We start from the raw sequence: 24331 nt of genomic DNA on the forward strand, positions 1-24331 counted from the left end.
TAACTGTTGTTTCACATCAACAGTCATCATCTTTGCTGTCATATAAGACACCTTGAAGTTTTGGAAGAAAGATTTTTTTTAGTAGCCTTGCCAGGTTTACAAATCAATGATACACACAGATCAATGCATGTAACACTGCCTACATTAGGTGAGAGCATCTGTGGCGAGAAGACTGCTGATAATGCAGGCCGATACGTGAGCTTCTGTAGTGGGCAAATGTAAGGGTTACCAGCTGTGGACTAACTCTCAGTTGCTATTATGTGATTTTGTCTCCGCTAGTGCTGCTGCTTACCTGAACTGATTTAGACTAGTGTTGCATAGTGCTCTGACTTCTCAATGTGTGGTTCCCACCACTGTCAGCCTCAATAGAACTTTGCTTAGTAGCATACACACAATATGCCTGTCTAGTGAATTAGTAGTGTTTGGACTTATATCTATTCCAGTCATGAACTATTGCATATTATTTTCTATATGGAATTGTGGCTATTACTGATTTCTATCAATAGCTGTTGTTGTTTGGTTCTGTGGACTAACAGGCAACTTTTAACCTGTTGTTATAGAAGTTTGTGTTCAATAAATGTTGTTGTCCTAAAGAAAGGATTATAACAAATTTATAGAATACTTGTACTCTGATTAAGCCAAGATCCCCTAAACTGTGATGGAACATTTCACTGTCATTTTAAAGAAAGGTTGCTTAATCATGTCAAAAGCTTACAGTAAAAGGAGACTGACAGAGCTGACAAGCTCTTGCTTGGGGCACCCTGGGTTTGCCAAGTCTGAGAAAGTTCTCTGAGAAGCTGATCATATGGCTCTACTCAAAACTCAGGTTTAGTTAAGAGACTTTTACATATAGTGGCGTATAGGTATGCATCCCCCACCCTTCCCCCTTGTTCAAATACAAAGTCAGTAAGGAATGTAATAGATGATAATAGTACTCCTCATTATATACTGTGCAGCTGGTTGCAGAGTATACAAATAAATTTAAAGAACTCATGATTCAGCTGTAAGCTCTGCAGATTACTGTTTTGCTAATATTATTAGATTTTTTGTAGTTATGGGTGAATACTAATCCTGCTATGGAGTACTCACTCCTGGTCAACTGGACAGGCTGACAACAAAAATCTTGGAACAACTCTTGATGAAGCATTCACATGATTTTGTACCACACTGCTTTTGACACTGTGTTCATTTATGACATATTTCTATAAGTCTGAGGTACCACCTCTCGAAATCTTTTTGAAATGGTGTCAGTATGTACACAATGAATTTCACCAAGATAGATCATTACATAACCTCAATAGCAGATAAAGCAAGTGGACACATCAGTTCATTAGTAGCATACTGGGAAAATGTAATCACTTTACAGAGGAGACAGCTTACAAAACACCCATGGGATCCATCCTAGAAAGTGTGGGACCGACATCAAATAGGACTTGCCTAGGATATTTAACGTAGATAAAAGGGCAGTGTGACTAGTTCACTTTTGTTTGAATCATGTGAATGCATCACGGAAATACTGAGAGGCCTGAACTGATAGCCACTTGGAGATAGATGCCAACAATCTCACAAAAGCTAGTTTCAGAGTGAAGCTTTGAGTCGAATCATGAGGTACTTTGATGTCCACATGGTAACAGCATTGCCCTTGAAAGCAGGAGTCTTATGCCATACACATTCAGTCTGCTTGCTTCAGAGGGAGAGGTTTTGGGTGATCATTAACAGCAAGCACACAAATGTGCAGAGTGCAGATAGAGAAAAATATATTCTCAACAGCATGCTGTTCCCTGCCCTGCCAAGAACCTGTGGGCAGAAGAGGCAAAATTGCTGGTGCACACATAGAACAAAATGTGAATGAGTGTAATAGGGCTGCCTAGTCCATAGAGTAATGGCAATTACTTGCAAATTGGAGCACACACATAGCATTAGTCACTTACCAGAAAAAAGGTAAATCACAAGAGCCGTGGAACATATGTGCTTTGCATTTTGAATATTAATAAAAAAAGATGTTAAATTACAAGAAAAAAGGAAATGAAGATGCAAACTGGCAGTGAAACATGACTGTGCATCATCCAGCTAACTGGCAGCAGGTCTTTTTCATTCCTCAATCAACTTTTTGTTTCACTCATACTTTGATAACATGAGCTGGAAAGGTACTTCTGCCCATGCACAGAAAGATATTTCACCTAAAACCAAAAATTCTTTTGAGACAGAATTTTCCTATTACATATTTTCATTGGAAAAAGCACTGATCCCATTTAATAGAAACGTTACTCTGCATTTCTCCTTAACAATTTTGGAGTGAATAATATAAACAGTGGGTGTCTCCGAGAGTCATCAGCTATATTTTCTCTGGCGTTTCAGCAGATACACTATGTGATCAAAAGTATACAGACACCTGGCTGAAAATGACTTAAAAGTTCGAGGTGCCCTCCATCAGTAATGTTTGAACTCAATTTGGTGTTGCCCTACCCTTAGCCTTGATGACAGCTTCCACTTTGACAGGCATACGTTCAATCAGGTGCTGGAATGTTTAAAGAAAATATTGAAATCAACACACAACAGAAGCAATAATAATAAACCAGCAGAAAAATGCTCCAGTTGGAGCACAAAAAAGGGGAATATGTTCATCTTTAAACGACTGCTGCAACAAAAAAGTGGGGAAACAGTTGCCTCAATCCTCATTCTGTCTTCCTCACCAAAAATCTTGGCATGCAAAGATATTTGCCTCTTTAAACACAGAACATTCTAAGGCCTTTACCCAGTCTATCTTCGTAGTTAAGCCTTCATACTCACCAAATCCCACTCAATGCTACTATCTATATACATCTCTCTCCCACCGTCTTCTTTTTCTCCCACACATTTACAGTACATATCACTGTCATGGTTTTCTCGCTCACTTACACTGTATCCTTTTGTATTTCTTTTCCACTGATACTTTCTCCATACCTCAGAAGCTCAAAAATTCTGGGAGATCCACTTTGCTCCGTTATACTCCCACTGCTTCTATCTCCATCCATCTCTCTTTCCCTTTTATTGCCACTATATCTCACTGACAACCAATACCTCCTCTCTCTTTGGCTCGCTATTGCCTTCTTCCATCTCTCTTTCTCTTTCACTGCCACATTTTCTCTCCCACAATCAATTTCTCCTCTTCCTTTCTCTTCCACTGGCATTGTCTCCTATCTCTTTCATCGTCACTGTCTCTTTGCTACTCTCCTTCCATACAAAAAAGTGCGCGCCAAAATGTTTGGTGAGGAAGGCAGCATGAGCATTGAAACTGTTTGTTCCTCAATTTTCTGTCAAAGTCTCTTGAGGAAGAGCATGTTACCCTTTTTATGCTCCAACAGGAACATTTTTCCACTGGTTCTCTTCTTTTCTCTGTTGCGTATGTAAAAAAATTCCTTATTCCAGTCACGTTTTTATGGTTTATTTATATACTTTGACACATTTACATACTTTGACACGTATAAACAACAAATATGTATGCACAATACAAGGTTAACACAAAATCATTGGCTTTACATTTTTTCTGGAAACTAGATTATCAACTGCAATTCATCAAAAATGTCCTCCTCGCAATTTGTACCTTAAAGGAGTAAAATGTTATTAGAAATATTTTCCTGTATTTGCATTCTTCCAAGTTTTACATAATTTTTGGCAGTCATGTTAAGTTTTTTCAGGCATGTCAGGATCCATTTTAGCCTATTTTTAGTCACTACAGCACCACTTTGGGCTTGAAGCACTAGTTATACTGGGACATCACATCATAATAGGCGAAAAAATGTTGACTAAGAACTTACTTTAATAACCTCGGAAGCCTTGCAATGACTCCAGAAACCTAGCCATGTGTTCATGACAGCAGTTAAATCCACATTTGTGCCTCAAAAGTTTCATCAAAGTTCCCCAAAAATATCACCTTAAGAATGTGTGGTCAAAATTTTGATGATCTACCATGAACAGAAATTATAGAAATGGCCATCCCCACAGTAGGTACTTTTTGTACCTAAAAATCATGGTTTTTTCAGGATTTTTCTCAGGAACCATCCATGAACAAATGGTGCTTTCATAAGCGATCTAATCCCTCCCTAGACTACAGCTAATCCAACAGTGTCAACCAATTTGCTCAATTTTCATGGGCTGGAGGATGTGTACAGTGTTTAAATTTTCACTCTATACTGCAAGATATGTACAGCATGCCCATTCTTTTGATGAATATACAGATAGTTGCTTGGTCAAGGGCTATCTGAAACACTTTATCCCTTATCTCTGTGATCAATTAGGACCCGAAATACAACCCCCTGAAAGATTGCAATAACATGCATGGCTTTCTGGAACATACTGATTTTATCATTATTATTATTATTATTATTATTATTATTATGTCCATGCAACAGTGCACAGACATAATAATAATAAACCACATATCAACAGTGAAAAGCGATTAGGCCAACAACAGCACCAAACATTATGCAATACCTAAAAATTATTCAGTGCTTCCTTGGTTAAAACAACTATTTGTTTCCTCTGTATTTAAAGTTGCCTTAATGTTGTCTTTTTGAAGTTTATCAACCAGCATTTTGTTCCTCATCCTTTGATAGTAAGTTTCAAATCCCGTAAAACAAAAATAAAGTGTCTTTCTCTGCCCTGATAACTATCAAATATCGGTTTTCACACCTAAGAGGAAAAGATTTTTCCATATATTCTTAGGGCTTAAACTGAAATCAATAGTCATCACAAATATTCTCATCTAAATTAATTTCACTAAAATGTTGCACTGGTAACAGATCATAACCATTTTGCAAGTAGGAACCAAGAAACAATAAAACGACAGCCATTAAAATTGCAACACCATGAAGGATAATAATTTACAAAATTTTGCTTATTGTGCATGTAAAGTATTATAGGAAGAATACACAGTTAATTTTGTAAGGAATTTGAGCATATACAGGGAACAAAATTTCATACATGAAGGTTTCACCTCTGGTAGCAGCAACGCATTTAACTCAGCTGAGAATCGAGACAATTTGGATGACAGACACTGACATGCTAGTTCTACTTATACCAGATTTCAGTAATCTCAGTGGCTGAAGACTGGTTGAGTGCCACTATTGTGGCATCTCACGATGTTTCCAATTGGGGGGGGGGGGGGGGAGGGAGGGGGGGCCTAGTGAATTTTATGCCATGGTAAAAGTTGACCCATCTCAGTATCTAAGTAGGTCCAGACAGCATGGGAAACATGCAGTCTTGGATTATCTTGTTGAAAGGTAACATCATGGAGACATCAAAGACAGGGTACAGCCGCTGGCATAAATACTTCAAATATTTAATAAATGTTTGCAGGAGGCTCCCAAAACCAGATTTTGTAAACCAATTTCACAATACCGCTTCTGGTTGGTCATGTAAACATACCAAAATCAATACTGAAAATAAATTTCTAGCTGGCAGTTTTCGACGTCCACAATCAATTTTTGCTCGCATGGACAAGCACAACCATTTTTGAAATGTGCTTGGATTGTCAGTTATGTCTTATTTTCAAAATATGGGGCCGAAATGGATGGGCTGACTTATTGTGCAGTGAAGGAGAAGCAGTTATATTAGACTAAGCATGAAACTGTCTACCTTTAATATACAGGGTGTTACAAAAAGGTACAGCCAAACTTTCAGGAATCATTCCTCACACACAAAGAAAGAAAATATGTTATGTGGACATGTGTCCGGAGACTCTTACTTTCCATGTTAGAGCTCATTTTATTACTTCTCTTCAAATCACATTAATCATGAAATGGAAACACACACCAACAGAACGTACCAGCGTGACTTCAAACACTTTAGGAAATGTTCAAAATGTCCTCCGTTAGCGAGGATACATGCATCCACCCTCTGTCGCATGGATGCGCTGATGCAGCCTTGGAGAATGGCGTATTGTATCACAGCCGTCCACCATACGAGCACGAAGAGTCTCTACATTTGGTACCGGGGTTGCGTAGACAAGAGCTTTCAAGTGCCCCCATAAATGAAAGTCAAGAGGGTTGAGGTCAGGAGAGCGTGGAGGCCATGGAATTGGTCCGCCTCTACCAATCCATCGGTCACCGAATCTGTTGTTGAGAAGCGTAAGAACACTTCGACTGAAATGTGCAGGAGCTCCATCGTGCATGAACCACATGTTGTGTTGTACTTGTAAAGGCACATGTTCTAGCGGCACAGGTAGAGTATCCCGTATGAAATCATGATAACATGCTCCACTGAGCGTAGGTGGAAGAACATGGGGCCCAATCAAGACATCACCAACAATGCCTGCCCAAATGTCAAATGAGTCGCATGTCAACACAAGCACCGAAGTCAACATTACCTTCCTTCAATTGGGCCAACTGGCGGTGAATCGAGGAAGTACAGTACATACTGATGAAACTAAAATGAGCGCTAACATGGAAATTAAGCGTTTCCGGACATATGTCCACATAACATCTTTTGTTTATTTGTGTGTGAGAAATGTTTCCTGAAAGTTTGGCCGTACATTTTTGTAACAGCCTGTATAAATGAAGAGAAATAGTGACTGTGCTTACTAAATCAGAAACCGGAACAGCCAAATACCATATTTAACTGGGCTAACAAATTCGACTTCAGACCTCACCATGTAAACACAACAGTGAAAAACAGTTTCCAAAATTTGGTTTTCACCTTTCTGAAGATGTGTTGCATGTAAACATAGTCTTTGGGTCACTGTGATTCTGTGTTCCAGCATGTCCCTGATTTATTTATCACTACACAGACTTGGAAAAATTAATAATGCCATACAATGTTTATAGTAGTGTCACTATGAGTCTTCCACGATCTGGGGGCAGAACTCTATGAGTGACATCATAAAAAAATGCACAGATGGATACAATTGCTTGCTGTGAGTGGAAGCAAAGACAGCATCCTCCAATGGAGTCCATAGCATGACCCACAGGAAGAAAACGAACATGACAGTAACAAGACGACAATACGGTTCACGGTGACACCTGCTAGTGGCATTTCTAAATGATGCACCCTCAGTGGAGATGGTGGTAAATGACGCATTGTGCACAGTTGACAAAGACACCGTCGATGCAGCATAAACCAGAAGTGACTGTGTTATGTACCCAATGGTATCCATTTCATAATGTCAACTGCTGGTCCCATATCACTATGACAAATAAAATCAGGCAATACAGATTCCCCTCAGAGATTTCAGAGCAGGTATGTCCATCACAATGCTGTATGCAGAACCAGACATCATCTGGAAAGACAATGTGGTGCCACTCCAGCATTCAGTGTTGTCACTGAGCACACCACTGTCAGAATGCCTCTCCCTGCTGCCATACCAAGGACAGCTGCAACAATGGTCACCATGGTGACAGTCTGCAGTGTCTCAGATATCCTCAAACGGTCCATGTGGATACTTGTCTTGCTGCAAAAAAGTCAGTTTCCTGACTCAAGGTACATACCAAGACTGTTTGATTTTGCATGGCCAAGTGAATAAGTCTGTCCTCTCAGTTGCTTGTCACATGGAACGTCTGAGGTTCCGCATGGCAATCTGTATGATTCTCCCAAAACTATCAGTTCCATATTCAAATGACAGCTGAGGGATGGTTATCAAAAGCAGTAGCAATATCACAGAATGGTAATAGGCCATGATCCTGCTGCTACCAAGTTCCGGAAAGTACAGGTAGATGTCTCTCCTCCTTACAAGAGGCATAATGCAAATTTTTCACAGACAAGCAAAATTCAATTCTGGATACGAAACATGCTGTGTAATCTTTCCTTATATACAAAATGCAGATAGTGCTTCTTTTGCCTGTTCCATGAGAATGCACTGAAATATTAATCATTTGTATATCCAAGGATGTAGTACATTTCACACATATTTGGTGTTTGTTGCAGGCTGTCTTCAAAGTGTTGCAGTTTTAATTAATTGCCAGGTGTGTGGTTGACAACACAAGGGTGACTAACCTCCTCACAGACATGCATGCTAGACTGCTCATGCACAGAACGAATATGCTCCTGCAGTGACTTGTAAACTGCATACACCTTTCCACAATGATGACAGACAAAGGTACGATCATCAGTATGATCAGTGTGCACAGTGCTATGTCTTTCCAGTTCAGCTTTAGTATATGTACGATAATCACAGTTAGCACATGAAAAATCACGTTCACCACGATGCCTTTTCATGTGGATCTCTGAAACAAAATATCATATATTCATTGGAATACCTCTGTATCCTCTTTCATAACTATGATACTTTACACAAGCTGTTTGGAATAGTCAATATGGCATGCTGAACAGAATTTAGGCCATATATGTACACTCATGAGTAAATGAATTAGACATACATACATATTAGCATGCAGCACCTCTTCTGGAACTTGGATTTATTGCTAAACAGTATTTGATCCTATTGTCCCATTTGTTTCCATACAAACTGTTAACATTGAAAGTCTCAATGAACCTGTTAAAGCTTATGTATTTTTAAGACTAAACAGAAGAGATAACCAGGAGCCTATTTTGTGAGATTCTATGATATGATGAATAATGGACAATTATGGTATGAAATCAGTAAGGGCTTGATAAAGGATGATACTATTCCCTTTCCATGTAGCTATGCAGGACTGAAGAACCTTGGTACATACTTGTACCATCAGTTTCACACAGTTCTCAATATTGTTGGATATTCTAAAGAGAGAAATACATGGTGCTTATGCAGAACAAATAAATAAAAAATATGCTATTGAATAATATGGTGCCAAATCAAACAGTGGATACACAGTAGAATTTTGGACCAGGAGGAAGTCTCAATGAGGTTAGGAACTTGGGTAGCTTTTTAAGGAACAATAGAGTATATATCATAAGTTATCAGGCAGTTACTATACATGCACTCTAACTTGACACACTGCACTGGGTATGCTGAGAGTTGATGCAACAGACAGAAACCCTTATGATCTCTCCCAACATTTCATGGTGTATTCAGAATTGTTTAATAATGTTGTCTCTTTTTATGCCCCCTACTGGTTCAAAACATTATGCAATGTCTCTTCTGGATAAAATCATTCTGTAATAATACGGGTGCAACAACATAACTTTTACAGTAAAACCCACAACTGAAATTTAAGCAGTATCTTGCTAGCAGAATACTTATCAAAGCAAATCCTAATGTGAGCACAAGCACATCAAAAAATGTGAAAACACAGCAACTGAACAAACAACACATATACACTGATGAGCCAATACATTATGACCATGTGCTTAATAACATGTTGGTTCACGTTTGGAATGCATTCAGCACAGCTTTGATTCAATAAATCCCAGATGGGGTTCTAGGAGTATGTGGCATCAGATGTCTACGCAAAGGTCAAGCAATTCCTGTAAATTACAAGCTAGTGTGTGTTTCATTGGGTTCATATAAGGTGAATTTGTTGGCCAGGATATCAACACGAGTTCACTCTCAAGTTCCTCAAACCACTGTAGCATAATTCTGGTCTTGTGACATGGATAGTTTCCTGCTGGAAGACATCATCACAATCAGAGAAGCCATCAGAAATGAAGGAACACCTGTAGTTCATAAAAGGCACACCTGTAGTTCCTAATAATTTTCACATAGTTCACAGCTGTCATAGTGCCTTCGATTATTGCCACAGTTCCATGCAAGCACAGGTGACTGTCTCCCGTAGTACAAGGTGATGATGAATGGTGCATAGTGGTCAGGTAGATACAGCAAGTAATTATAACACGTAAGTTGAGACAGTGGGATGCTGTGTGGAATAAAGGAAGGAAGGAAGGTAGGTTTGGTTTAATGTTGCGTCAACATCAAGGTCACTAGAGATGGAGCACAAGCTCCGATTGTGTCAAAGATAGGGAAGGAAATTGGCCATGTCCTTTGAAACAAGCCACCTCAGCATTTGCCTGGAGCAATTTAGGGAAAGCACAGAAAAACTAAATGTGGAAGGCTGGATATGTGTTTGAACCATTATCCTTTCACAGGCAAGTCCAGCATGCTAACCACTGCACAACCTTACTCGATTGGTTGATTGGTTGACTGATTTGGCAGGTCATTGGTCCCAGCAGATTAGGAAATCGACCATGCCCTTTCAAACAAACCATCCCAGCATTTGCCTGAAGTGATTTAGGGAAATCACAGAAAACTTAAAATCAAGATGGGCTGACGTGGGTTTGAATAGTCGTCCTCTCAAGTACGAGTCCAGTGTGCTAACCACTGCATCACCTCACTCTGTACCTCGCTAGGGGGCTAACTGGAGATAGTAAACACAAGAACTGCTGTTGGTGAGGATATGAACAAAAATGGACCTGGATGAACATTGGCATAACAGTATCAGTCAGACTGCATAGAATAAATGGTGACCAGCTCCACATATTGACCTACACTGCTGTTTTCTGTGCAGCAATGAAAACAGTGCAACATACTCATTGCTAGAAAACACACAAGAAAGGGGAGGAGCTGCAAATAGCCACTTACAAGAACTTTGGTCTATGATGACAGCCTCAGTTGTGGGAGACATGGCTTCAATTTTGCTGCTAGCATTCTCTACTGCACTTCAGAGAAGATGCAACCACTAGCAATTCAATACTGTCCTCTGTAAAAGTACCTGCACCTGGTTTGCTGTTCACATCCCATACCATAACCCTAATTAATAGTGAAAAAACCTGCTAATTTCTACCCTGTTTTATTCAAAAAATATTTTCTTTTACTTGAAATTAGAGCAGTTAAATTAAAGCTTTATCCAGATGAAAACAATCACCATCATTAGATTATCGAACATTTTCACAGCTACCCTCATCACAAAATTCCAAAAATATTAAGTAATAGAGGCCACTATTTTTATGTTATCAAAGAAATAAAATGTTAAGACATGGCAGATTTGTGCATAACTCCAGAGTCATGTTTCAAGTTTTTCCCAGGCCTCAGTAGAGTAGCACAGTATTCCACCAACATATGCGTTCTGCAAGAGCAGGTTATCTATGGACAAGAAAAGCAGCTGTTTTAACCAGTGGACGACAGACACTCTGTTTTTATCTGAGTTAATTTTAAAGAAATATAGGCAACGTATATAAGACACGTTGTACAGTTAAGTACTCTCCTGTTCTTGATTCAACAGTTACTCATAAGATCAAATCAAATTATTCTTAAACATTTATTGTAAAGAAAGCAAGAAAGGCTTGTAGAGGTACCATTATTGGGAATAAATGACTTCAGTGCTACATGCTCAATGCTCTAGCACTCTGAGGTCAACTTGTGTGTGGAAAAAAAAGGTATGAACTGAGCTCATGTAACTCCAGCTCTATTATGTGGTTATACAAAAGACATAATGTCCTATGGTCACATCTTCTAATCATGTTAAAGCATTCGAAATGATAGAGTACAGGAGTATACAAAATGCGAATAATGTCATGACATCTGATCATATTACGAGGGTAATCCCAAAAGTAAGGTCTCCCACTTTTTTATAAGTACGTAGGCCTGTTTATTTCTACAATGGTTTACACCAGTTTACAGCTTGAACATTCAGCTATTTTTCAACATAATCACCATTTCTGTCGATGCATTTCTGTAGACGCTGTGGCAGTTTCTGTATGCCGATGTCATACCAGTTCGCCGCCATCCTGTTCAGAAGGTTATGAACCTCTTCACCTTGTCGGCGGAGTTTAATCACTTTCCATCCAAATATTGTTTTAATTTAGGGAACAAGTGATAGTCACTGGGCGCCAAGTCAGGACTATAGGGTGGGTGGATGATTATGTTCCACTGAAATTGTTGCAGGAGAGCAACAGTTTGCCGAGCGATGTGTGGGTGAGCGTTGTCATAGAGAATGTGTATGACCTTGCACAACATTCCTCTTCTCCGGTTCTGAATTGCCCATTTGCGTTTTTTCAGAGACTCACAGTACCTGTCAGCGTTAATTGTGGTCCCAGCGATTCAGCTCTGACGACAAGGTGAAAGAAGAGGTTCATAACTTTCTGAACAGCATGGCGGCGAACTGGTATGACATGGGCATACAGAAACTGCCACAGCATCTACAAAAACGCATCGACAGAAATGGTGATTATGTCGAAAAATAGCTAAATCTACAAGCTGTAAACTGTGGTAAACCACTGTAGAAATAAACAGGTCTATGTACTTATAAAAAAATAGGCAAGGTGTATACATGGACAAGAAAAAAAAATTCCCGGATTTTTCCCGGTTGAAAATACACTTTCTCCCGGGTGAAAATACACTTTTTCCGTATCAAGTGACAAATACTTCTCCTCGGCGCTGTAAAACTTATCAATCCTTAGAATTTTTATGGCTCTGAGCACTATGGGACTTAACATCTATGGTCATCAGTCCCCTAGAACTTAGAACTACTTAAACCTAACTAACCTAAGGATGTCACACAACACCCAGTCATCACGAGGCAGAGAAAATCCCTGACCCCGCCGGGAATCGAAACCGGGAACCCGGGCGTGGGAAGCGAGAACGCTACCGCACGACCACGAGCTGCGGACAGAATGTTTATGGTTTTCTACACAGATGTAGAATTTGCCAGCACTGTAGAAAATGAAACGCAGGGAGGGGGATCAAGGTTTGGAAAGATCTTTAATGTGCAGCAACAGGTACGCTGCATTTTTTCGTGTTACGGAGGTATAAATTCGAATTCCACCAAACACTTCATGTTACTTTCCGAAGCAATGAAATCGAGATTGCGACGCGCTTTTGTAAGCCAGTCATAGCTCATGTCACGTGATCTCGCCATCTGATGACAGCATAGGACATGTGATGTAGTCAGTCAATAGCAAGATCACTCTTAAGTAGCGCGAACACACAAAGAAGAAAGGTTAATGGTTTAAATTAATATACATAGTGTTGCTACAAGAAAAACAAAGCTTTCACAAATAATATTGGTCACTAAGATTAATAAGCTGCAAGAGAAGCTAAGCTTCCACATATAATGCTGATCTTTTTGCGCGCGTTACACTTTAAGATACATCACACAAATGTGCCAGTAAAATTTTTAATAACGACGTAAATGTCTGATCTTCTGGGCTCATAATTCTTCTAGATGGTCGTCCTCAAAGAGTTGATTTTTAAATGAGTCAAACGCTCTGTGATTTAAGAAATTCATCGTACATTCTCTCACATAGTTCGTCTTGCGTAAAAGGAAATTTTCTTTGAAAGTAATACTTTTCAAACCACCATTCGCAATATTTTCCCGTGACCTGTTAGAAATTGGTTCGTTTCAGCAGTTGCCAGAGAGTGCCAGATAACAGGTGTCACTGCGCCTGCATGTTCGTACGTGTAAAACATTAAAAGATCTTGCATTATGTCATAAGAGAAACAAGACACCAAAGGATACTTCAAGAGCATCGGAATTTCGTGAACCATACTAAAATGCATAATTCGCCTTAAAGTGGACAATCGTATGTCCAGATTCGGATGTAAATTTTCTTGAGTACCAGTACTGCATTATCTCATGATTGGTTCTTTATTATGGCATAATGCCATACGAGCTAGAAGATGGAAAACGTGCACTTGAAATGCAGCGAACAGTTGAAACTAGCTAACAGTGTGAAATTAAACACTTCGTTTCAAATAGATTGACTGCCTCAGTGCAAAAGCCAAATCTCTTAAGCAAACCGACAAAAATAACTTCATTGTTCTGCAAGGCGATTAATGTTTGACTGTCAGAAAGGTGGAAATAAAACCTGAAACTAACAACATATGTTAGCCTTCCGTAATTATGCGAACGTATTTTAATTCATTTGGTAGCCCCTGGCCACAGAAATTCGTTTTGTTTTCATTTAATGTGAGAGCAATAAACGAAGAGGAAACATCAAAATCACTAAACGTAAACACAGGTCACGTGGAGACTACCCACCTCCCCACTACAACTCAGACTGCTCTGTGCATCAGCCCTGGATCTATGATATTTCCGAACAGGGACAATACTAGATAGTGGCACCCAGCGACACTTCTGTAGCCAGAAGCGGGAGAAATTACTACTCAGATGCGACTCAACTGCGCATGCGCAAGAGCTCGCCCGCAACTGCCCAAATGAATCTAATGTAAAAACACTGTCACGTCACGCTCATTGAAGGCAATTTGTTGTTAGGAAGCACTGTATATTCTTCCTAAAGCCTTTGACACACTTTGGTTGGCAGACGCTTGTATGAGCACTGTGTTTTGTTGCTGTATATGGCGCATTTCCTTTGCAACTTAAGTTTTATTTTCGTTTTTTTTCCTCTCGTTCATGTTTTTTTGCTGTAGTATTATTCTGCAGAAGCAGGATACAGTAATATCCTTCGTATTGGTTATTACCAGTCAAAATCACAAAAATTTAACTGGTAACTAAACAATGAAAAATTCCCGGAATTCTAAAAAATTCCCGGGTTTTTCCCGGTTTTCTCTCGGACGAAAAAATTCTCGGGTTTTTCCCAGATCTCCCAGATCGTATACACCCTGATAGGAGACCTTACTTTTGGGATTACCCTCGTACAAACATATCATCATGAAACCTCCAAATTACAATCAACTTTAATGCTGTTGAATCCAGAACTTCCTCAAACCATTTTATGCAAAAACACAAATGTGGATTTTCATTTTCAGGAGCTGAAGGAACTGAAGACCAAAATTATGTTGAAAAAAGAATACTATCAATATCTGAGATAGAAAAAAAGAGCCTACTTACCAAATGTGAAAAATAGGAACAACTGAGTACAGAACATTTCTAGTGTACCTAAATTAGGAGCAATGGAATATTCAAGTGTTGGTTCTGGGAAGGACCATTTCTTGCATTTTTGGACGTTCATGCTGTTATTATTTTCACCCAGTGGTGGAAAGATCTGCCACTGGCAAAAGTCAGCACTGACCGGGGTATATCCGATTCCAAAAGTAATATTTGTGGTGGCTCCTTACTGGACAAGGTGTACAATAGTTTCAAAGACTATCATTTGGCTCAAGGCATCCAGTCAGTTCTTGAGAACAAAAAATTTTATATACATTTTGATAAAGAAAAAAGTGGGTGGAGAAGTCAGTTCAATAGTCAGCCTCAGGGAAGAGTACTGGGACCAACTTACTCAATTTTTACACATATTTGCAAACAAAACTCAGAAACATGAAGTATTTCCTTTACACAGATTATTTTGTTCTTGTTCCACAGGGCAAAAATTATGAACCTGTCAAAGAGCAATCAATACAGGTCCTGTCTACCATGTCAATGTATTACAAACTGGAGCAACTGAATTACATTCCACTAGGATTTCAACTACCTCTCATTGTGCACTGAAACGAGAAATGTCCCACACACTGTTCTTTCCACACCTCCCATAGTGGTATTCCGCTGTCCACCAAACCTACACAATACACTCTTCCATCCCTTCACAACCCCTGCTCCCAATCCCTTACATCATGGCTCATGTCCCTGTAATAGACCTAGATCCAAGACCTGTCCCATACATCCTCCCATCACCACCTACTACAGTCTGGTCACAAACATCACCTATCCCATCAAAGGCAGCACTACCTACGAAATCAGTCATGTGATCTACAAGCTAAACTGCAACCACTGTGCTGCATTCTATGTAGGCATGACAACCAACAAGCTGTCTGTCTGTATGAACGGCCACCAACAAACTGTGGCCAGGAAACAAGTGGACCAACCTATTGCTGAGCATTCTGCCCAACATAACATCCTTCATTTCAATGACTGCTTCACAACCTGTACCATACAGACCCTTCCCACCAACGCCAGCTTTTCTGAACTGTGCAGGTGGGAACTCTCCCTGCAATATAGCCTACATTCTTGTAACCCTCCTGGTCTCAACCTTCGTTAGTCATTGTGCTCACCCATCTAGCCCCTCCCGTCTCCATTCCACTATCCTGTTCCCATTCCAGCACTACACAAGCGCTCTTTTCCACCATGCATCCAGTCTCTCCTTTTCCGCAACCCCCATCCCCCTCTGCCCCACCCTTTGTCTAACCTAACCTCTCTCCACTTCGTCCCGGCATGCTCCCAGCACCACTTCACCATCACCCACCTTTACCCTGCTAGCCCTCTCTCTCCCTGCCCCAGCCTCCTCCTGAACCCCACCCAGTTACATCTCCCATCATGCACCGCAGCTGTTGCTCATAATCTGGCTTCAACTGCCAGAAGCTATGATCGTGTGTGTGTGTGTGTGTGTGTGTGTGTGTGTGTGTGTGTGTGTGTGTTTGCATTTGCATGAATCAACAGGTTCCCAAATGGACTAGCAAACTTGGAAGACCCACAGCAGACAACAAACAGGTGTTGCACCAGTAAAGGCAAACTTATCAATGCGGGGGCTACAAGATGATACAGACATTTTCTGCAATTTTGTTGAGGTGCAGGATATGGCACACACACATCAGATTGTCCTAACAGTTCTTGTAAGTGCACCCCAGAATATTTATGGCTGAGTAACAATCCAGCAATTCACATCACCCAATACTGAGCTGAAATTTTTGCAAAAGACGACAAAGATTAGAGACTATGGCTGCAAACTCACCAAGACATAAAAATGTAAAAAGTAAAGTAAGGATAAATGGATATATATAAGGAAGTAAAATAAGGTTGACATCAATCCAAAGTTTTGTTTGAACATTACAATACTTTACTAAGAGTGGCCCCATTGGAGGTGGTAAGCCGTTGCCTTCCTCCAACCACTGACATGACTTAACCAGTCTGTATAGGGAGCCCCAGGTTTTAATGCTGACTCTGAATGGTAGCACATCTTGGTTTTTCTCATGTTTACAAGTTGTTTCCAAAGGTGAAAAAAGTGTAAAGTAACAGAAAAATATCCTAGAACCAACTGGGAATTGAGCCTCAAATCATTGGATTTGTCGTCTATCATCATAACCACTTCGCTTCTGATCAGAAATGGATAAAAAGACTTATAGATAGAAACTGAGAAAAAGAAAAAAAGGAAATAGGAACAATACAAGAGGAAACACTTTTGTGTTGTTATTCTGTTTTTTTTCACTTTGCCTCGATCCCCATTTTTTTCCTCTTACTTTTGTCTTTCTGTGTATTTCTGTTACAACTAAAACCAGTACTTTTGAAGCAATTTTATATGTCATGTTCCATGTTTGGATTACTAGTAGTGCACTGTTACTACTCTTGGGTTTGTATGTCAATTTTAAGTCATCTAACCATTGTTGTTGTCGTTGTTGTTGTTGTTGTTGTGGTCTTCAGTCCTGAGACTGGTTTGATGCAGCTCTCCACGATACTCTATCCTGTGCAAGTTTCTTCATCTCCCAGTACTTACTGCAACCTACATCCTTCTGAATATGCTTAGTGTATTCATCTCTTGGTCTCCCTCTATGATTTTTACCCTCCACGCTGCCCTCCAATGCTAAATTTGTGATCCCTTGATGCCTCAGAACATGTCCTACCAACCGGTCCCTTCTTCTTGTCAAGTTGTGCCACAAACTCCTCTTCTCCCCAATTCTATTCAATAACTCCTCATTAGTAATGTGGTCTACCCATCTTATCTTCAGCATTCTTCTGTAGCACCACATTTCGAAAGCTTCTATTCTCCTCTTGTCCAAACTATTTATCATCCATGTTTCACTTCCATACATGGCTACACTCCATACAAATACTTTCAGAAACTATTTCCTGATACTTAAATCTATACCCGATGATAACAAATTTCTCTTCTTCAGAAACAGTTTCCTTGCCATTGCCAGTCTACATTTTATATCCTTTCTACTTCGAGCATCATTAATTATTTTGCTCCCCAAATAGCAAAACTCATTTACCACTTTAAGCATCTCATTTCCTAATCTAATACCCTCAGCATCACCCGATTTAATTCGACTACATTCCAGTATCCTCGTTTTGCTTTTGTTGATGTTCATCTTATATCCTCCCTTCAATACACTGTCCATTCTGTTCAACTGATCTTCCAAGTCCTTTGCTGTCTCTGACAGAATTACAATGTCATCAGCGAACCTCAAAGTTTTTATTTCTTCTCCATGGATTTTAATACCTACTCTGAATTTTTCTTTTGTTTCCTTTACTGCTTGCTCAATATACAGATTGAATAACATCGGGGAGAGGCTACAACCCTGTCTCGCTCCCTTCCCAACCACTGCTTCCCTTTCATGCCCCTCGACTCTTACAACTGCCATCTGGTTTCTGTACAAATTGTAAATAGCCTTTCGCTCCCTGTATTTTACCCCTGCCACCTTTAGAATTTGATAGTCTATTTTCTTAAGTTCCCAATTCTCCTAGTGAAGGAACTGTTTTGAAAGCCTAATAGTTAAGAAAAGTTTGAAAGTTGTGTACATCAATCTTGTTCCAATTACTTTTCTAGCAGTCATTTATAAATAAATAAATAAATAAATAAAAATCAGTGTTGCCAAATGGGAATTGTATCAGATAATAAGAAAATCTGAAAATAAAGTTATGTTTATCTAAATTACTTACTCAATGTCTGGGCCTTTGGAAAAAAATGTCCACACTGCTTGCATATATACATTCCATGAGATATATGCTCCTCTTTCAAATGATTTCTCAAATCAATTCTGTCATTACATTCTTTATAACAAACAGAACACTGGACAGTAGCTCCTTTTAGCAACACATTTTCTGCCTCATTATCTTTCCCATCGACTCGGCTGCACACTGTAACTAAAACTGCAATCATTACAACTGATTTGCTTGTGAAACATATTGTCCAAGGTGTCCCACATAAAACTGGTACATCTCATGTACTAGTTAATCATCTCTAGTCGAATTGCTTGTGGAGTGGCAACACTGTCTCAAAAATTAGCTACACTGCATTTTATTGGAAAGCTGAGTGCAGCTGCGAGTCATGCATCAGTTATTGTGAGAAGCTCATATCATTGAGTTGTTACAGAAATGGTGCAGTTTGCATTGGTACAGCAAACTGATATCTTGGAATGTTACATAAAGGCAGGAATGTAAACAATGTTTCAAGCAAAGTGTCCTGGTAGGAAACTCCACATGACCAGCACTATTCAAGATCTGTGCAAGAAATGGATGGCTGCAGGATCCATCAAAACTGTGCAGAGGAATAGGTGACCAACAGTGAGGACCCCTGAAACTATGGACAGAATTTGCATGCATAATACGAGAAGTCCCCACAAATCAGTAAAATTATTCGCAGCAGGTAGGTGTACGTCATACAATGTGTCATCACGTACTAAAAGATATGAAATTAACAGCCTATCACGATGTGTAGTGCGAGAGTTAAAGGTTAGGATCAGGAAAAAGAGCATTCATTATTGTAACTGGTTGTTAACATCAATTGCTAACAGTTATTTGGATCCCTTGCTTTAATTCATGTCATATGTGGCCAGGTTTCATTTGTCAGATTATGTAAACTCCCAGAATTGCAGGTACTGGTCGCAGGACAACCCACATATCCTGCATGAAGAACTTCTCCATTCAGACAAGATGGGTGCATCGTCCAGCATGTGCATTTTGAGCCCATATTCTCCAATTCTACCTCGAAGAGAGGCAGCAGGTATCTAGAGATATTTGACTCTTTCTATGCACAACTAACAGATACAGAAAAGCTGTTTGTAATATTCCAACAAGATGGAGCAATCACTCCCATTTCCAACCAAGACAACTCTACATCACCAACTTGTTCCCTGAATAGAGACTTGTCAACAGAGGCCTCTGCCCCCCAAGGTCCCCAGACTTAATATTGTGAGGTTTTTATTTATGGGGCAGACAAAAAAGCAAAGAGTATGCTGACAATCCTTGCACAATAGACAATCAAACAGAATATTACAGCAGAAATTAATGTCATCATGCCTGCAAAATTACAGTATGTTGTTGGTAATGTCATCACACCAAGTCAGCGATGCCTGGATGCCTATGGCCACCACTTCCAGCATTTCTTATAAACAGTAACTACATATTTTTTTATGTGACTATTATCTATTCTTTTTTAGTTATTTCATTGTTCCTTGAATATCAGGTGCAAGGCATACCAGTTTTACATGGGAAACCCTATACAACTTTTCTCTTATGAAGTTCCCAACATAAACATTTAAGGCTTGGTCAATATGCAACATACTTATGACAGTTAGTTATTGGCATTTTCCATGATGTGGGACAAAGCAGTTTTATAACAACAATATACTTTCTCAGCAAAATATACAGAAATATGCTAACCATTTACAGGACTGCCTTCAGCTACTTTTCTTTTATGTACACTTATTTACACCTACCTACACTCAGTTTTTCTCATTTATTAACACAGTTTTCTGTCAATTCCATCATGAAGGAGAGCCTTCAGGGATGTGAAAGAGTCAAGTTACACATTAACGGGCGGAAGTAATCACTGCTGGTTACTTCTGCAGAGTATACAGGGTGTTACAAAAAGGTACGGACAAACTTTCAGGAAACATTCCTCACACACAAAGAAAAGATGTTATGTGGACGTGTCCGGAAACGCTTAATTTCCATGTTAGAGCTCATTTTAGTTTCGTCAGTATGTACTGTACTTCCTCGATTCACCGCCATGATTTCATACAGGATACTCTGCCTGTGCTGCTAGAACATTGCCTTTACAAGTACGACACAACATGTGGTTCATGCACGATGGAGCTCCTGCACATTTCAGTCTAAGTGTTCGTACGCTTCTCAACAACAGATTAGGTGACCGATGGATTGGTAGAGGCGGACCAATTCCTTGGCCTCCATGCTCTCCTGACCTCAACCCTCTCGACTTTCATTTATGGGGGCATTTGAAAGCTCTTGTCTACGCAACCCCGGTACCAAATGTAGAGACTCTTCGTGCTCGTATTGTGGATGGCTGTGATACAATACGCCATTCTCCAGGGCTGCATCAGGGATTCCATGCGACAGAGGGTGGATGCATGTATCCTTTCTAATGGAGGACATTTTGAACATTTCCTGTAACAAAGTGTTTGAAGTCACGCTGGTACGTTCTGTTGGTGTGTGTTTCCATTTCATGATTAATGTGATTTGAAGAGAAGTAATAAAATGAGCTCTAACATGGAAAGTAAGCGTTTCCAGACACATGTCCACATAATGTATTTTCTTTCTTTGTGTGTGAGGAATGTTCCCTGAAAGTTTGGCCGTACCTATTTGTAACACCCTGTATACAATGTCCCAGAGGTGAATGGTCAATATTCAGGAATAAGAGAGAAATGATCATTCGATCATTTGAAGCTAAAAAATCTATTAAACATGTGCTCTAAAATGCATACCTTAAGAGCTATTAGCACTTTTCCATATTTGATAGTGTGAAACAAATTTCTTTCACTCCAAGCTCTTTGCTTTCCATATTTTGAGAGGCGGTGGAATGGACCAAATCAAAAAACTAAAAAATTCCAGTAAACAATGGCTCTAAAGTGTATACCTTATGAGCGATAACCATTTGTTCATCCTTCACAACTGTAAAATACATTTCTTCTATTAAAAAAGTGTTCAAAACTCTTAAAGTATACGATTTAGAGCCCCTGTTTAATAGACTTTTTCTACTTCAAATGATCATTTCTGTCATGTCCCTGAATACTGACAATTCCTTCTGAGACACCCTGTATTAATAACAAATTATGACTACTGCTAGTCTACTCAAATTGTTTATGTATGGTAATTACTTTTAGATAACTTTATATATGTGCGTTAGAAGAAAAACTCCTACTTCAAAAAAATCTACTACTCTTCCTCCCACAGTACCCAACTGCTGTTACTACCTAATACTTCAAATAAAGCATTATAAGTTTACACATGGTTTTTTTTAATATTTTTTCGTACCAGAACTGCGTCACAGATTCCAACACAGCTATGCATAGAAAATGGCTGAAATTTTTATGATTTATTCCTAAGATCCCACTCTTGAACAACTTTGAAAATTTTCTTCATATCTAGATCCATTTCTGAGGTACAGAGGTTCAAAGTTACCCTACTTGTACACATTAAATACATACACAGAATTCAGTGTGATGTGAAAACGTAGTTTATAAAGTGATGTAGCATGGATAAATACACTACAAATTATCTCATTATCATCTGAAGGGTTCTCGGAGCCCCATGTTGTAGTACTGAAACGTGTGCATGTAAAATCCATTATCATAAATAGACAATGATCAAACACTAGATGAAACACTGGCACCATATGCTTGTGCACAGAATACGAATACGGTAACTGAGCTTGTTCTGGTCATAGGCAGAGAGATTTGTGTGCCATGCACAATGATTTCGAGTCATGGATCTGGAGAGGAAGATAGAACAGAAGGAGGAGGATGTGGGTGAAGTTAGAATCACTAGCCAGGGTTGAGGTAGGTGTGGGGCAATGGTTAGAGGAGATTGAGGCCACGAGAATTACAGGGTTGAAGAATTTGCTGCAAGGACAATTCCCATCTAAGAAAGTTAGAAAATGATTGTGATTGGAGGAAGGATACAGATGTCAAGGATTGAGAAGCAACAACTGAAATCAAGCATGTTGTGCTGAGCAGTATGTTACACCAATGGAGGGTCAGCTGGTAGATGATAGACTGCTTGCTCAGGTGGTGCTGTCTCTGATGGCACAGGATGCGCTAGTGATGGGACTGGAGCAGGATGTGCTAAGTGTGTGCATTAACACAGGTCTTGCATCATAGTTGCATGACCCACATGGCTGAAGGTTTGGAGAGGTATGGTGTAAGGATGCGCTAGGATATTTCATAGGTTGGGCAGCTGGTGGGAGAGATGGGAAAGACTGCGAGCAGGAGGTTCCTCATTTTTGGGCTTTATAATAAGTAGTCAAAACCCTCACATAGGATGTGGTGTAGTTGTTCCAGTCCAGTATTATATTGGGTGATGAGGGGAAGTATTCTTTTGCAATTAGTTCATGAAGGTGGTCTGAGATTAGCAGTATGTGTGGGTATGACACCTACTCGCAAACAATTGTCCCACAACACACCCTGCAGTTCCACAATCTACATCTACATCTACATCTACATCCATACTCCGCAAGTCACCTGATGGTGTGTGGCGGAGGGTACTTTGAATACCTCTATTGGTTCTCTCTTCTATTCCAGTCTCGTATTGTTCATGGAAAGAAAGATTGTCGGTATGCCTCTGTGTGGGCTCTAATCTCTCTGATTTCATCCTCATGGTCTCTTCGCGAGATGTACGTAGGAGGGAGCAATATACTGCTTGACTCCTTGGTCAAGGTATGTTCTCAAAACTTCAACAAAAGCCTGTACCGAGCTACTGAGCGTCTCTCCTGCAGAGTCTTCCACTGGAGTTTATCTATCATCTCCGTAATGCTTTCGCGATTACTAAATGATCCTGTAACGAAGAGCGCTGCTCTCCGTTGGACCTTCTCTATCTCTTCTATCAACCCTATCTGGTACGGATCCCACACCGGTGAGCAGTATTCAAGCAGTGGGCGAACAAGTGTACTGTAACCTACTTCCTTTGTTTTCAGAGTGCATTTCCTTAGAATTCTTCCAATGAATCTCAGTCTGGCATCTGCTTTACCGATGATCAACTTTATATGATCATTCTATTTTAAATCACTCCTAATGGCTACTCCCAGATAATTTATGGAATTAACTGTTTCCAGTTGCTGACCTTCTATATTGTAGCTAAATGATAAAGGATCTTTCTTTCTGTGTATTCGCAGCACATTACACTTGTCTACATTGAGATTCAATTGCCATTCCCTGCACCATGCATCAATTTGTTGCAGATCCTCCCGCATTTCAGTACAATTTTCCATTGTTACAACATCTCGATATACCACAGCATCATCCACAGAAAGCCTCAGTGAACTTCCGATGTTATCCACAAGGTCATTTATGTATATTGTGAACAGCAACGGTCCTACGACACTCCCCTGTGGCACACCTGAAACCACTCTTACTTCGGAAGACTTCTCTCCATTGAGAACGACATGCTGCGTTCTGTTGTTTAGTAACTCTTCAATTCAATCACACAATTGGTCTGATAGTCCATATGCTCTTACTTTGTTCATTAAACAACTGTGGGGAACTGTATCGAATGCCTTGCAAAAGTCAAGAAACAGGGCATCCACCTGGGAACCCGTGTCTATGGCCCTCCGAGTCTCATGGACGAATAGCGCGAGCTGGGTTTCACATGATCGTCTTTCTCGAAACCCATGTTCATTCCTACATAGTAGATTTCTAGTCTCCAGAAAAGTCACTATACTCTAACATAACATGTGTTCCAAAATTCTACAACTGATTGACGTTAGAGATATAGGTCTATAGTTCTGCACATCTGTTTGACGTCCCTTCTTGAAAACAGGCATGACCTGTGCCCTTTTACAATCCTTTGGAACGCTACGCTCT

General features: G+C 39.8%; 1 protein-coding gene across 6 annotated transcripts in view; it reads right to left on the reverse strand.

The window, feature by feature from the left end:
- The window catches only part of LOC126198472 (zinc finger protein 391-like), a 158892-nt gene that overhangs the window by 67329 nt on the left and 67232 nt on the right, over window positions 1-24331 (reverse strand). For 3 of the 6 annotated variants that reach the window (XM_049934824.1, XM_049934820.1, XM_049934825.1), the window contains 2 exons: window positions 18456-18659; window positions 7969-8198 (listed from right to left, as the gene is read on the reverse strand). In XM_049934824.1, coding sequence (XP_049790781.1) covers window positions 7969-8198; window positions 18456-18659 — 434 coding nt within the window. Of the gene's footprint in view, window positions 1-7968; window positions 8199-18455; window positions 18666-24331 lie in introns of all 6 variants that reach the window. The other 3 variants (XM_049934822.1, XM_049934819.1, XM_049934823.1) reach the window with 3 other exon arrangements.

The sequence above is a fragment of the Schistocerca nitens genome, chromosome 8, assembly GCF_023898315.1.
Source record: "Schistocerca nitens isolate TAMUIC-IGC-003100 chromosome 8, iqSchNite1.1, whole genome shotgun sequence".
Taxonomy (NCBI): domain Eukaryota; kingdom Metazoa; phylum Arthropoda; class Insecta; order Orthoptera; family Acrididae; genus Schistocerca; species Schistocerca nitens.